We start from the raw sequence: 11,891 nt of genomic DNA on the forward strand, positions 1-11,891 counted from the left end.
GGCCTAATGTGGTCTCTGGGCTCGGGCTCCCGGGGTCTCTGGGCAGCAAATCTCAGCTCTTCGCAAGAAGCTAAGCTGGAAGCGGCTGTGGCCCGAGCCCTCGCCTTCTGTCCGCCCCCTCTCTAGGACGGCAGGAGGTTTGGAGTCTCGGTGGTAGGCCAGGGGCCTGGGCTGAGCGGAAAAGACAAAGTTCCAAAGCCCAAAGCACCGACCAGTTGCCAGGCAACCGTGCGGCTTGGGGGCGTGAGGGGGAGTGAATGCCTAGAGAACAAACATCGGTCGTGATTGGTCACTTTTGCTGGAGCCCACCCCTAGCTCCGCCTCGACACTTGATTGACAAAGGCCAACGTGGGAGGGGCGGGACCTTATGGAACCCGTCCTCCTGGATATGAGGCGACACCCAGACCGCCAACTCTGAGAGGTCACACGAGTTTGGGAGGAGCTTCTCAGGCTATCGCAGTGGTGAATCAGCCAACGACCCCGACCCGGCCCGGCCCGGCCCGGGGACGGCATTATGCCTTTAACAAGGACTTGGGCCGGAGAATTCCCTGGCGGTCCAGTGGTTAAGAACTCGAAGTTTTCATTTCATCAAGGCCAAGGGTAAAACAGGCAGGCAGGCTCAGGCAGGGCAAATTACAAAGGACATGTACTATAATGAAAGCTGAGCGCCAAAGAATTGATGCTTTTGAACTGTGGTGTTGTTAAAGACTCTTGAGAGTCCCTTGGACTGCAAGGAGATTAAACCAGTCCATCCTAAAGGAAATCAGTCCTCAATATTCATTGGAAGGAATGATGCTGAAACTCCAATACTTTGGCCACCTGATGTGAATAACCAACTCATCTGAAAAGACCCTGATGCTGGGAAAGATTGAAAGCAGGAGAAGGGAATGACAGAGGATGAGATGGTTGGATGGCATCACTGACTTGATGGACATGAGTTTGAGTAAACTCCAGGAGTTGGTGAAGGACAGAGAAGCCAGGCATGCTGCTGGGGTTGCAAAGAGTCAGACACAACTGAGAGACTGAACTGAACTGTGCAAAGAGGCCAAGGAAGTTAGAAGGAGAGGGAGATGGCATCAGCCTCAGAAAGGACCAGGAGAGGTAGGGGGTCCCTGTAAGTGAGAAATCCTCACTGGATTGAAGCTGGGACCCCAGGGATGCGGGTGAAAATGTGCAGCCACAAAATGCAGGCCCCAGAGCCTGAGACAGGAGACAAGGTAGGCAGAAGACACTGAGCATGAATCCCCATGCTGACTCTGCCCTGCTCCCGACTCCCTAGGAAAAGAGGCATGGCAGGGTCCAGGGCTCAGTGGGAATTCCTAATGACAACAGCAGCAGAAGTGGCCGGTTGGCTTCAGGTTGGAAACCTCTAGATTCTGGAATGGGTCCCAAGCCAGGTAAAGGCTGCGGAGGAAGGTGCCTTCTCAGAGGACTGAGTGAGAATGCCTAGTTGCCCCGGAAGGCTCCACTTTCCCCACGAGTCCAGGATCAGCTTCCAGGGCCCCATGAATGGAAGCTATAGGCTGTCGCTTGAATTCCAAGGCCTTTAATTTGCAGCGAGCATGCCTGGTCCTCATCTGAGCTCCTCCCGTGTTGCCACCCCCATGCCAGCACCTCCCCGCCTCCCTTCCTGGGTCTCCCAGGTCACACTCCCACACCAGATGCCCCGGCCCCTCCCTCCCAGCCTCCTAGGTAGGGGCAGGCGGGGGTGCTGCCAGAGTCCCGGCCGCCCCCAGCATCAGCATGGCCAGGGCCTTGGGCCCTGCCGTGTGGATCTTCTCGTGCCGATGCAGGTTGGAACGCCGGCTAAAGCTCTTGCCGCACAGCGGGCAGGAGTACGGCCGGACGCCGCGGTGGGTGCGCTGGTGGGCGGTGAGGTGCGAGCTGTGGCTGAAGCTCTTGCCGCAGTCGAGGCAATGGTAGGGCTTCTCGCCGGTGTGTGTGCGGTTGTGCGCAATGAGGTTGGATCGCTGGCTGAAGCACTTACCGCACTCGGGGCACGGGTAGGGCTTGACCCCGGTGTGGGTGCGCTGGTGGGTGACCAGGGCCGAGCTCTGCGTGAAGCACTTGCCGCAGATGGGGCACTTGTGCGGCTTGGCGCCCGTGTGGGTGCCCTGGTGGGTGACCAGGTCCGAGCGGCGGGTGAAGCGCTTGGCACAGCGGTCGCACACATAGGGCTTCTCGCCCGTGTGGATGCGCTGGTGCTGGATCAGCGTCGAATGGTGGCTGAAGCTCTTCCAGCAGGATGGGCAGGTGTAAGGCTTCTCGCCCGTGTGGATGATCTGGTGCTGGATGAGGTGTGAGCTGCGGCCGAAGCGCTTGCCGCAGTCCGTGCAGGCGTAGGGCTTCTCGCCCGTGTGCGTGCGCCGGTGCGTCACCAGGTGCGAGTGCCAGCTGAAGGCCTTGCCGCACTGCTCGCACTTGTAGGTCTTCTTGCCCGCCTCGCTGTCCAGCGCCAGGCCCTCCTCGCTGCTCTCGGGGGCGGCCGTCCCCACTTCTCTGGGTTGCTCTGGGAAGTGGCCCTCCTGGGTTTTCGGGAGGTCAGTGTCAGGCGGGGCTGATTCCGGCTGTGCCTCCTCCACGGGACAGGGCTGCACATCGTCCTTGGCTGGCCCTGAGTTCTGGCCGCTGGCTGCTCGCTGCCCGCACCGCGGGGCCTCCCCCTGGGCTCTTCCCACTCTGCTTTTGAAGGACTTTGCATCGCCAAGGGCTCCCAGGGATGCAGCCAGCTCCTCCTTGTCCACCTCCACCACTCCTGGATAAACAGTGTTTCCAGCAAGAGAGAGGCTTTCATGAGGGCCCCAGGGGAGTTCTGGAGACAGCGATGAGGGCAAGCACCTGCGGGGCACCCTAGAAGCAAGAGCCACCTCCACACAGGAGGGGAGGTGGGTGGCCCCACCCCAGGAGGGGCTGTGTGCCTGCACCCCACAGGAAACAGCCCGTGCTGACCTGGGGCATCAAAGAGTGACAGCCAAGACCCCACTACCCTGCCCACCTGTCCCCTCTGCACGCACCTCTTTTCTCCTCCTCCTCATGTCCCAACTGCCTGCTGGAGCCCGGGGCCTCGCCCTTGCCCTGCACTTGAGAGGCCCAGAAAGGTCTGCTGAAGGGAAACCCTGCTTGGAAAGAGATGCTGCGCTCAGTCAGGGCCCTTCGGGCTGCACAGTGGGAGATACCAGCACCCACCCCCTGGAGAGGTGATGGAGCGAAAGAGGGGGTGCAGCTTTGCAAACACAGGGCAAATCCAGATGGCCACACCCTCTCAGGACACAGTTTCCCAGGCATTGTCCGACACTCTTCTCAGGGCTGGCCACCCCTGTGTCACACAGCCCCCAGCAGCGGCCCCCTCACTCAGAATCCAGATGCATCTTCCTCTCCTGCACCTGCACCTTCCCAGGACCACAAAGAGGGCTCCTGGGACAGGGGCAGTGGGCAGAGAGAGGCCAGCGAGAGGGCCAGGGACACCGACCACCATAAGTCAGGGACCACGGCCCATTTGCCAAGTCCCCCAGGTTTGAGGGCCTAGGAATTCTGGTCAAGCCAGGAAGACAGCAGAGGGGGCCCGGGCTTCATGACCTGATCCAAGCCCCATGGGAGGGAAGGAACGTGTGGACCAATGGGTGGTTTAGGGCATTCATGAGGCCCACCATGGGGCTGCAAGTGGAGGTTGGTTCCCTCTGATCTCCCAGGACTTGCCTGGACCCGCTGGCCGAGGCCCCACAGAGTCCCAACACTGGGTGGCGAGCAAACCTGAGATAATTACAGGCGTGGGCAGAGCCACTGCTGTGACCCTGAGGCCCGCCACCCAAGCCAGAAAGTGGAGTCACCCAGTCTGTGGCTCCACCGGGACTCGCCGGTGTGTAACAGACAAGCAGACAGACTGACTGACCAAATGAACGAGTCAACGCTCTGATTTTCCCATAAACCCTCACAAAATTCTGTCATGAAAACTAGAGCCTAAAACTGAGGAGTCAAAGCCCTGGGACTTAAATACTCACCATGAGAAAAACCAAGGGAACCAAGGCTCCTCTGAGAAGAGGACAGGGCCCTGGGAGGGGGATGTGACAGCTCAGAGTCAAAGGCCCGGAGGGACCAGCTGGCACCGTTTCCCGTCCCCTGGGCCTGCAGCCTGGCCCGGAGCCAAGCTTTCTGCTCAGACACCTCTGAAGCTGGGCTTGGAGGGGAGAAGGGGAGCTACTGGAAGGAGCTAGGGAAGAACTAGAGCACAGTCTCTAGGGGGGCATTGTCCAGCATGGCAGCTGCTGGCCATGCGTGGCTACTTCAACTCAAATCTGAGCTGATTAAAATGAGATAAAAGAGCTCAGTGGCTCCAGCTGCATTTCAAGGACTCACTAGCTACATCTGGCTTGTGGCCACCACATCAGCACAGAAAGAACACGTCTACCACTAGGAAGGTTCTATAGGACAGCGAGGTCCAGATGAACTGCAAGAGGGGATTCAAGCCCTGGCAATGGGAGAGGAGGTGGCAGTGGACGGGCCCCACTCTGATTCCCCAGCCCTTACCCAAGGAGAGCCCGCTCCTCTTCTGCAGGACCTCCCTGTAGAAGCTCTGCTGGGTGTGGTCCAGCCGCCCCCATTCCTCCCGGGAGAGGTACAGAGCCATGTCCTCAAAGGTCACCGGCATCTGAAATAACACAGAAGGCCCCCTCTCCAGGACATGCCCCATCTCCAGGATTCATCGGGACATGGTGGAGGCGCTCAGTGGTGCCAGGACGAGGACAGACCTGGACCCCCATCCTGCCGACTTGGGTGAGGCCCGCCCTGGGTCTGCTGGTGAAGCAGGGCAGCTGCCTAAGGAAGACTTTTGGGGGCAAGAACCATGCGACTGTGGACAGCACAGGAGAAAAGCAAGACTCCCTTTCGGCACCACTTCCAAAGCTCAGGGTCTCTGGCCCCCACCCTCAGGTCCCGCGCTAGGATCCGGAGCACAGCTCCGTCACAGATGCTGTCCCTCCACGTCCTTTGGCTATGCCTCCAGTCCTGGACATGGACACTCACCTGGGACCAGGCGGTGAGGAGCGCCGCGGCCATCTGCCGGTCTCTGGTCCTCCCCTCTCGGGAGAGCACAGGGGTCTGGGGGGCTGGGAGGGCTGAGAGAGGAGAGAGGTCCTCAGGCGGCCACCTCGTCCTGCCTGGCCCTCCTGCTCCCGGGAGTGAATGAATGCCAGGCCCACCAGGGATCCCCTGCTGCCTCCAACTCCACCCCCCAACCTGACCCGAGAGGAGGGTCAGTGGGCTCTGAGGGTGAGTCAGGCAGCTTCTGCAAGAACGGTGGGGCAGACACCTGGGTCTTCCTACCTGGGCTGGGAGCAGGGAAAGGGCCCCTCTCCCCGTTCCCTTTCTCACCTCCTCCAGGCAGGAAACACACTTTCTCCTTAGCGCCCTGGCTTAGGGGCACCCAGCCCCGCGCTCCTTCAGCTCTGGTCTCCTGCGACACCCCTTCAGGGTGCAGCTCCTCTGGCTCCATCTTGATGTGGGGTGACTCCCGGGCCTCTCCTAGAGGCACTGTCCCCTCTGACTCAGAGAGCATTTCTGGACAAGAATGCCCATGACCTGGAGTCTAGGAATGACGGCTGCATCAGCACTGGGACGGAGGATGGGAGACACAGAGGCAGACCCCGCGGGTGGTGGAGCGTACACCCAAGTGCAAGACTGCCCTGCTCCCCTCTCTGTCCCCAAGACCTGCACACCCTGGTTCACACCCACCAGCAAGCAGGACCGTGGGGGAAGGAAGGGAGGCTGGACATGGCCCTGCAGGTGCCCACAGGGCAGATACCTCTTCCCAACGTGAGCCTCACACCTCCCACAGCAGTGTGGATTGTTGTTCTCTAAAAAAAAGCAAGAGCATTCCAGAAAAACATCTATTTGTGCTTTATTGACTATGCCAAAGCCTTTGACTGTGTGGATCACAATAAACTGTGGAAAATTCTTAGAGAGATGGGAATACCAGACCACCTGACTTGCCTCTTGAGAAATCTGTATGCAGGTCAGGAAGCAACAGTGAGAACTGGACATGGAACAACAGACTGGTTCCAAATAGGAAAAGGAGTAGGTCAAGGCTGTATATTGTCACCCTGCTTATTTAACTTATATGCAGAGTACATCATAAGAAACGCTGGACTGGAGGAAGCACAGGCTGGAATCAAGATTGCTGGGAGAAATATCAATAACCTCAGATATGCAGATGACACCACCCTTATGGCAGAAAATGAAGAAGAACTAAAGAGCCTCCTGATGAAAGTGAAAAAGTTGGCTTAAAGCTCAACATTCAGAAAACTAAGATCATGGCATCTGGTCCCATCACTTCATGGCAAATAGATGGGGACACAGTGGCTGACTATTTTTCTGGGCTCCAAAATCACTGCAGATGGTGATTGCAGCCATGAAATTAAAAGATGCTTACTCCGTGGAAGGAAATTTATGACCAACCTAGACAGCATATTAAAAAGCAGAGACATTACTTTGCCAACAAAGGTCCATCTAGTCAAGTCTATGGTTTTTCCAGTGGTCATGTATGGATGTGAGAGTTGGACTATAAAGAAAGCTGAGCACAGAAGAATTGATACTTTTGAACTGTGGTGTTGGAGAAGACTCTTGAGAGTCCCTTGGACTGCAAGGAGATCAACCAGTCCATCCTAAAGGAGATCAGTCCTGGGTGTTCATTGGAAGAACTAATGTTGAAGCTGAAACTCCAATACTTTGGCCACCTCATGCGAAAAGCTGACTCACTGGAAAAGACCCTGATGCTGGGAAAGATTGAGGGCAGGAGGAGAAGAGGATGACAGAGGATGAGATGGCTGGATGGCATCACTGACTCAATGGACATGGGTTTGGGTGGACTCCGGGAATTGGTGATGGACAGGGAGGCCTGGCGTGCTGCGGTTCAGGGGGTTGCAAAGAGTCAGACACAACTGAGCGACTGAACTGAACTGAATACATGAGGAAACAGTGTAGTTGGGTCGGGTGAATAGTGTTCCTCCAAAATTCATGTCTACTTGGAACCTTATTTGGATTAAAGGTCTTTCAGATGTAATGGAGTCTAAGGTCCATAGAGTCGCAAAGAGTTGGACACAACTGAAGCAACTCAGCACAGATGTAATGAGTTAAGGATCTTGAAATGAAATCATTCTGGAATCAGTTGGGCCCTAAATCCAGTGACTGGTGTCTGTATATAAGGAGAGGACACAAGGATTTCCCAGTGTTCCAGTGGTTAGGACTCCAAGCTTTCACTGCCAAGGGCCAGGGTTTCATCTCTGATCGTGGAACTAGGACCCCACAAGTCAAAACAAAACAAAAAAATAGACGGCATAGAAACAGAGGCAAAGCCACGTGAAGTTGTTAGTAGAGATTAGAACGATGCTGTCAGAAGCCCAGGGACACCTGGAGCCACCAGAAGCTGACAGGCAGAAAGGATCCTCCCCTAGAGCCTTGGGAGGGGGCCCTGCCAACATGTTGATTTTGGGGTTCTGGCCTTCAAATGTGTGAGAGAATAAATGCTGGTTGTTTTAAGCCACCCATTTTGTGGTCCTTTGTTACAGCAAACACAGGAACCTAACACACCCAGGCTCTGAGATCAGACAATGGCCCAAGGTCACAGAGCTGGGAGTGACTTGACCAAGACTGGAACTCAAGTGGAGCTGACCCGCAAGTCACCTCCAGGGCCACCACTTCTTGAAAGTGACAGGAAGGCCTGTGGCCTTGGGCTGTTTCAGGCCTTACTCAATTGGTCAAAGAAGCTGGAGTTTCTGATTTGGAAAAAGTCTAAGAGTACCTCTAAATGTGTTGAGTCCCTGCATCCATCTAGGTCTGATGGAAAGAAAACTCCCAGGCTCGTCCCCTTCAGCACTGCCTCCCACAGTGGGACTTCCAGGGCCCTCCCTGCCCCCTTCACAGCAGCCTCAGGGCCCAGCCCTCTGGGAGGCTGAGGGGCAGGCTTTGGAGTCAGGCTGCTGGAGCTGAAATCCGTAACCTCTGGTCACTAGCCTTTCAGCCCAAAGCAGAGCAGAGCATTGCAGAAAGTCACTTCCCTTGCACTGGGAGGTCCTGTGAGGCCTCATCTCACCCACAGCACTGGGCACCAGCCAGCTTCCTGCTGGGAACTCAAGTCTATCCCTCCACCTCCCAACCACCTGGGTACAGGTTAGGGTCTGGACGAGAAACACCTCAAGCCGGGAGTCAGAGTGCCTGGGAGCCACATGGGCCCGGTGGCCTCTGAGACCCAGCTGCTCTACCTCCGCACTGGTGACACGCGAGAGCTACCCTCTCCAGAAAGTTCTGGATGAACAAAGAGTGGTGCTGGTAATTATTATTTTCACTCCCCTGTGGGAGCTGACAGAATCCAACATCAGCAGAGAATGCTATGGGCCTGTGAGGCCCATTGGGTGTTACAAAGGCATGATGGAAGGGAAACTGAGCAGCGGTAAAAATTCTTTGTACTTCTATGATATGAACACAGAAAACAAACACTTGATTTGTCTTTGCACTTGCAGTCACTGGAATCTAGTTGAGGAGTTCCAGGTTTCTCTGACCCAGGATCTAGTTGCTATGGGTGGTGCTGGTTTATAACCTGCAGTAATGAGCTCCTAGGGGCTGACGAGCTGCACAGAGATGACTCCCCTGCCTATTATCTTCTCCCAGCCTCCCCACCACCTGGCGAGACAGGTGGGTATGGCAGGCACATGATCCACATTTTACAGATGACACGCCTGGTTCCCAGAGGCCAGGGGCCCTGCACAAGGTCGCACACTCAGCTGCAGCTGACTCAGGTTCCCCCACGGCTGGTGACCCTGGTCCTCCCTCAGGTTGTTAATTACACACACACAGGTACAGGAAGGACTAAGTGCTCAGGCCCAGAGTGAGAGGAGCTGGGAACCCAGGCAGAGGGGTGAGGCTTGCCATGTGCCCATTTGCCCAGAGCAAATCCCACCTGTAGGACCCCCCATGCAACCCCCTTACCATATTATGTAGCTTTTGGTCTGCTGACTATGAATTCACCAGGCAAAGGAAAACAGTCCCATAGAAGTCAATTCCCTGGTGGAAGGTATTTCCCATCATACCTTCTCTTCAACACCCCCAAACTCATTTACCAGCCTTGCTCCCTCAGAGAGTCTAACTCTTTCAAATGCCCTGCCCCGAAAATCCCCTCCCACTCCAATCCTTCCAGTGCATGCCTCCCCTTCCCAACACCCCATTCATACCTCTCGGGCTCTCTCCTTGTCCTGGGCAGCCCGGATGTCTCCCTCGTCTGCAGACATTTTTTTTTTATCTCAGAGCCAGAAAGCACCGTTGAGTCGTTTTGTGCTTTTGTTGGCCAAGCCCCCTCCAGCTTCTGGCCAGGAGCCTGGAGGAGCAGAAGGAAATCAGCCAGCGTCTCCTGGACACCCCCTGAAAGCCCCGAAATCCCCACGCGGGACCAGACCCATCCTTGGCCCCAATCGGACGTAAAGCCTCCCGGACGCCCTCCAACGGCCTCCCTCTCTAAGCTGTTTTTGGTTCTTCGCTCTGACTGAATGCTGTTTTCTGTGATCCCCTTTATCGCTGAAGCAACAACTCCGAATCTCAGAGCAGCTGGGTTAGGGAAAGCTGGGGGAATTTGGAATCTGTATCTCCCGTCACCAAGAGCGTAAAGATCTGCAGAGATGCTACCAAACAGGTGCTGAGTGGGGCCCCGCCCGCCGCAGCCAGCTCGGCGGAGGAATCGAGGCTCCGGAGTCTCCCGGCCCCGGACACACACACACACACACCCTGCCCTCAACCTGACTCGGTCCCACCTGGGATCCCGAAATTGAGCCGCCCGCTCTCAGCAGCCCTCCCTGCGGCTGCAACCACCCGCCCGGGCCGGGCGTCCATGCTGCTCACGGTCCCGCACGAATGATGTCCTTCCTCTCTCCGAACCCGGTCCAGGCCTCCTCCTCTCCCCGCCAGCCCGTAGCCTTCCACCTTTGACCCCGGCCCCTCCTGCCAGCCGGCCACCCTCGCGGCTCTCGGGATCCAGGCGCCCTCCCAGCCCCGCTCTCACCGACGTGGAGGCGGAGGGGGCGCTACGGTCGGCGGAGCCCCCGCCCCCGGGGAAGGGAGTCTCCGCAGCCTGCACCGGGCGCAAGGAGCCGGGTGGAGACCGGGATTAGGGACGACAGGAAGTCCCTCCCAGATCCCGTTCCCCGCGCAGCTGCAGCCCTACAGGGTTCCCAGCCTGGAGGGTTCCGGGTCTGGGGTCCCGAGGCCGGCTGCACCTGCTCTCGGCCGGCCAGGAGATGACTCCCCAGATCCTCCTTGCTGGCTCACGACCGCTTTACCCGGCCTGTACTCGTGAAACCAGCCAAGCAGGGGCGCCAAAGCGGGAACATAGATTTTATCGAAGGATTTTGATATTTGAAAACGTTTCAGATTTGCAGCTGTCCTTACAGGACGGACACTGCCTTGTGGAGGGACACGGTGCTCCTTTTCAGTACACAGTTTCTGAAGGTCTTATCGGTGTCTCCGTGGAGACATCCTTGGATTTCATTTAAGGCTCCCAGAGGGGTCAGCAGGTCCTCTGAGTTCACCTTAAGGCTGGCATGGAGGTCTCGCTGCCTAAGAGCAATCCTAGGAAAGAGAGACCTGGGAACAACTCTCTACCCACAACTACCCCACATGCCTCACACCTTGGAAAGATGTGGGATTAATCTGATTTTTTTCCAGACACCTTCCCCCCACCCCCAGCTCCCTCTCAAGGCTAGGGATAAAAGTGACATAGGGGCCTGACCCAGCCACCCCTTACCCAGCATGGGGTCCCAACCCCTCAGACAGCCCTCCCTGCGGCTGCAACCACCCACCCGGGCCGGGCGTCCATGCTGCTTACGGTCCCGCACGAATGATGTCCTTCCTCTCTCCGAAACCGGTACAAGCTTCCTCCTCTGCGCACAGGAGAGGGTTCATAGTCCACCTCTGGTGGGTTCATAGTCCACCTCTCTGCCTCTGACTTTCCTTCGGACCCTGAGAACTAAGTTTCCCAAAATAGGAGAGCAGAAACTATGCTTCACTTCCTGGGGCAAGGCACCCATTCCTCCTTAACAGGGCACAGGAGACCGGGTGTCAGGAAACGGGTGAGGGTCAGCCCTGTAGTCAGATACCAGGAAGATTCCTCCTGCAAATGTTCCCAGGTCCCCTGCCTTCTGCCCATCAGAGTCCTCCGAGATGCATCCACGTCACCCAGGAAGACAGACACCACTGGCCCCTGTACCACCCCCCTGGTGTGCTTGCTGTGTGCGCTCAACAAGGGTTTAATTAAAAACAAAACAAAACAAACAAACAAACAAAAAACCTTAGATCCCAAAACTTAAAACTTAGGAGAGTCCCCATAAGATTGACTGTCTTGAGAAAGAAGAACAACCAGAGCAATCTTGAACCCATATTTCTCCCATTAGGGAATCTGCTCTCAGTTTACCACCTTTGGTTCCCCACTTGGCCCTTGCAGCATTTTTGGGGTTTGCAGCAAATTGGGTTTGCAATTCTGCTTGTGGAGTTCAACTTGTTTTAGGAGACCTAGAATTCTGAGGGATTCTACTACACCCTCAGAAATGAAAAATTGAAAAATGAAAAAATGAAAAATGATGAAAGAAACATTACCCCTGGAGTTTGGTTCTGGTCAATAAATAGTGTTTTCAAGCCTGAGAGGGTTATAAACTGAGGGAAAAGGCACAAGGGGCCTTGGAAAAGATGAACTGTGCAGTCTGGGAGTGTTTCTTCATCAAGTCGGTGTCCAGAGTAAAGGAATTCACCCTGAGGTGGACCATCGCACACATGGCAGACCCAGGAATATACCAAGGGCAGAGAGAGTGTGTGTGTCCTGATTCCTGGGCAAATGTTTCTCTATCAGACAAAAGGGGCTA

General features: G+C 56.1%; 1 protein-coding gene across 9 annotated transcripts; it reads right to left on the bottom strand.

The window, feature by feature from the left end:
* Positions 1-1,530: 1,530 nt before the first annotated feature.
* On the bottom strand, positions 1,531-10,851 carry ZNF205 (zinc finger protein 205). 9 transcript variants are annotated; one of them, XM_006072331.3, is made up of 7 exons: positions 10,836-10,851; positions 9,219-9,361; positions 5,368-5,581; positions 5,020-5,111; positions 4,525-4,645; positions 3,015-3,119; positions 1,531-2,755 (listed from the first exon to the last, which is right to left on the bottom strand). In XM_006072331.3, the coding sequence occupies exons 2-7, from the start codon at positions 9,273-9,275 to the stop codon at positions 1,689-1,691; spliced, it is 1,656 nt and encodes a 551-aa protein (XP_006072393.2). In that variant the 5' UTR covers positions 9,276-9,361; positions 10,836-10,851; the 3' UTR covers positions 1,531-1,688. The 9 variants fall into 9 exon arrangements, with proteins under 9 accessions (XP_006072393.2, XP_006072391.2, XP_006072390.2 ...); XM_006072329.3 differs by lacking the exon at positions 10,836-10,851 and adding an exon at positions 10,040-10,195; XM_006072328.3 differs by lacking the exon at positions 10,836-10,851 and adding an exon at positions 9,880-10,162.
* Positions 10,852-11,891: the final 1,040 nt, after the last annotated feature.

Source organism: Bubalus bubalis, chromosome 24 (assembly GCF_019923935.1).
Source record: "Bubalus bubalis isolate 160015118507 breed Murrah chromosome 24, NDDB_SH_1, whole genome shotgun sequence".
NCBI classification, from domain to species: Eukaryota; Metazoa; Chordata; class Mammalia; order Artiodactyla; family Bovidae; genus Bubalus; species Bubalus bubalis.

What these genes read in the sequence shown, in the direction of transcription:
- ZNF205 (XM_006072331.3), bottom strand. Translation starts at nt 9,275, where the DNA reads ATGTCTGCAGACGAGGGAGACATCCGGGCTGCCCAGGACAAGGAGAGA. An exon ending in ACAAGGAGAGAGCCCGAGAG is followed by an intron (nt 5,582 to 9,218) that starts GTATGAATGGGG and finishes CGTCATTCCTAG; the next exon opens with ACTCCAGGTCATGGGCATTC. An exon ending in TCCTCACCGCCTGGTCCCAG is followed by an intron (nt 4,646 to 5,019) that starts GTGAGTGTCCAT and finishes GTGTTATTTCAG; the next exon opens with ATGCCGGTGACCTTTGAGGA.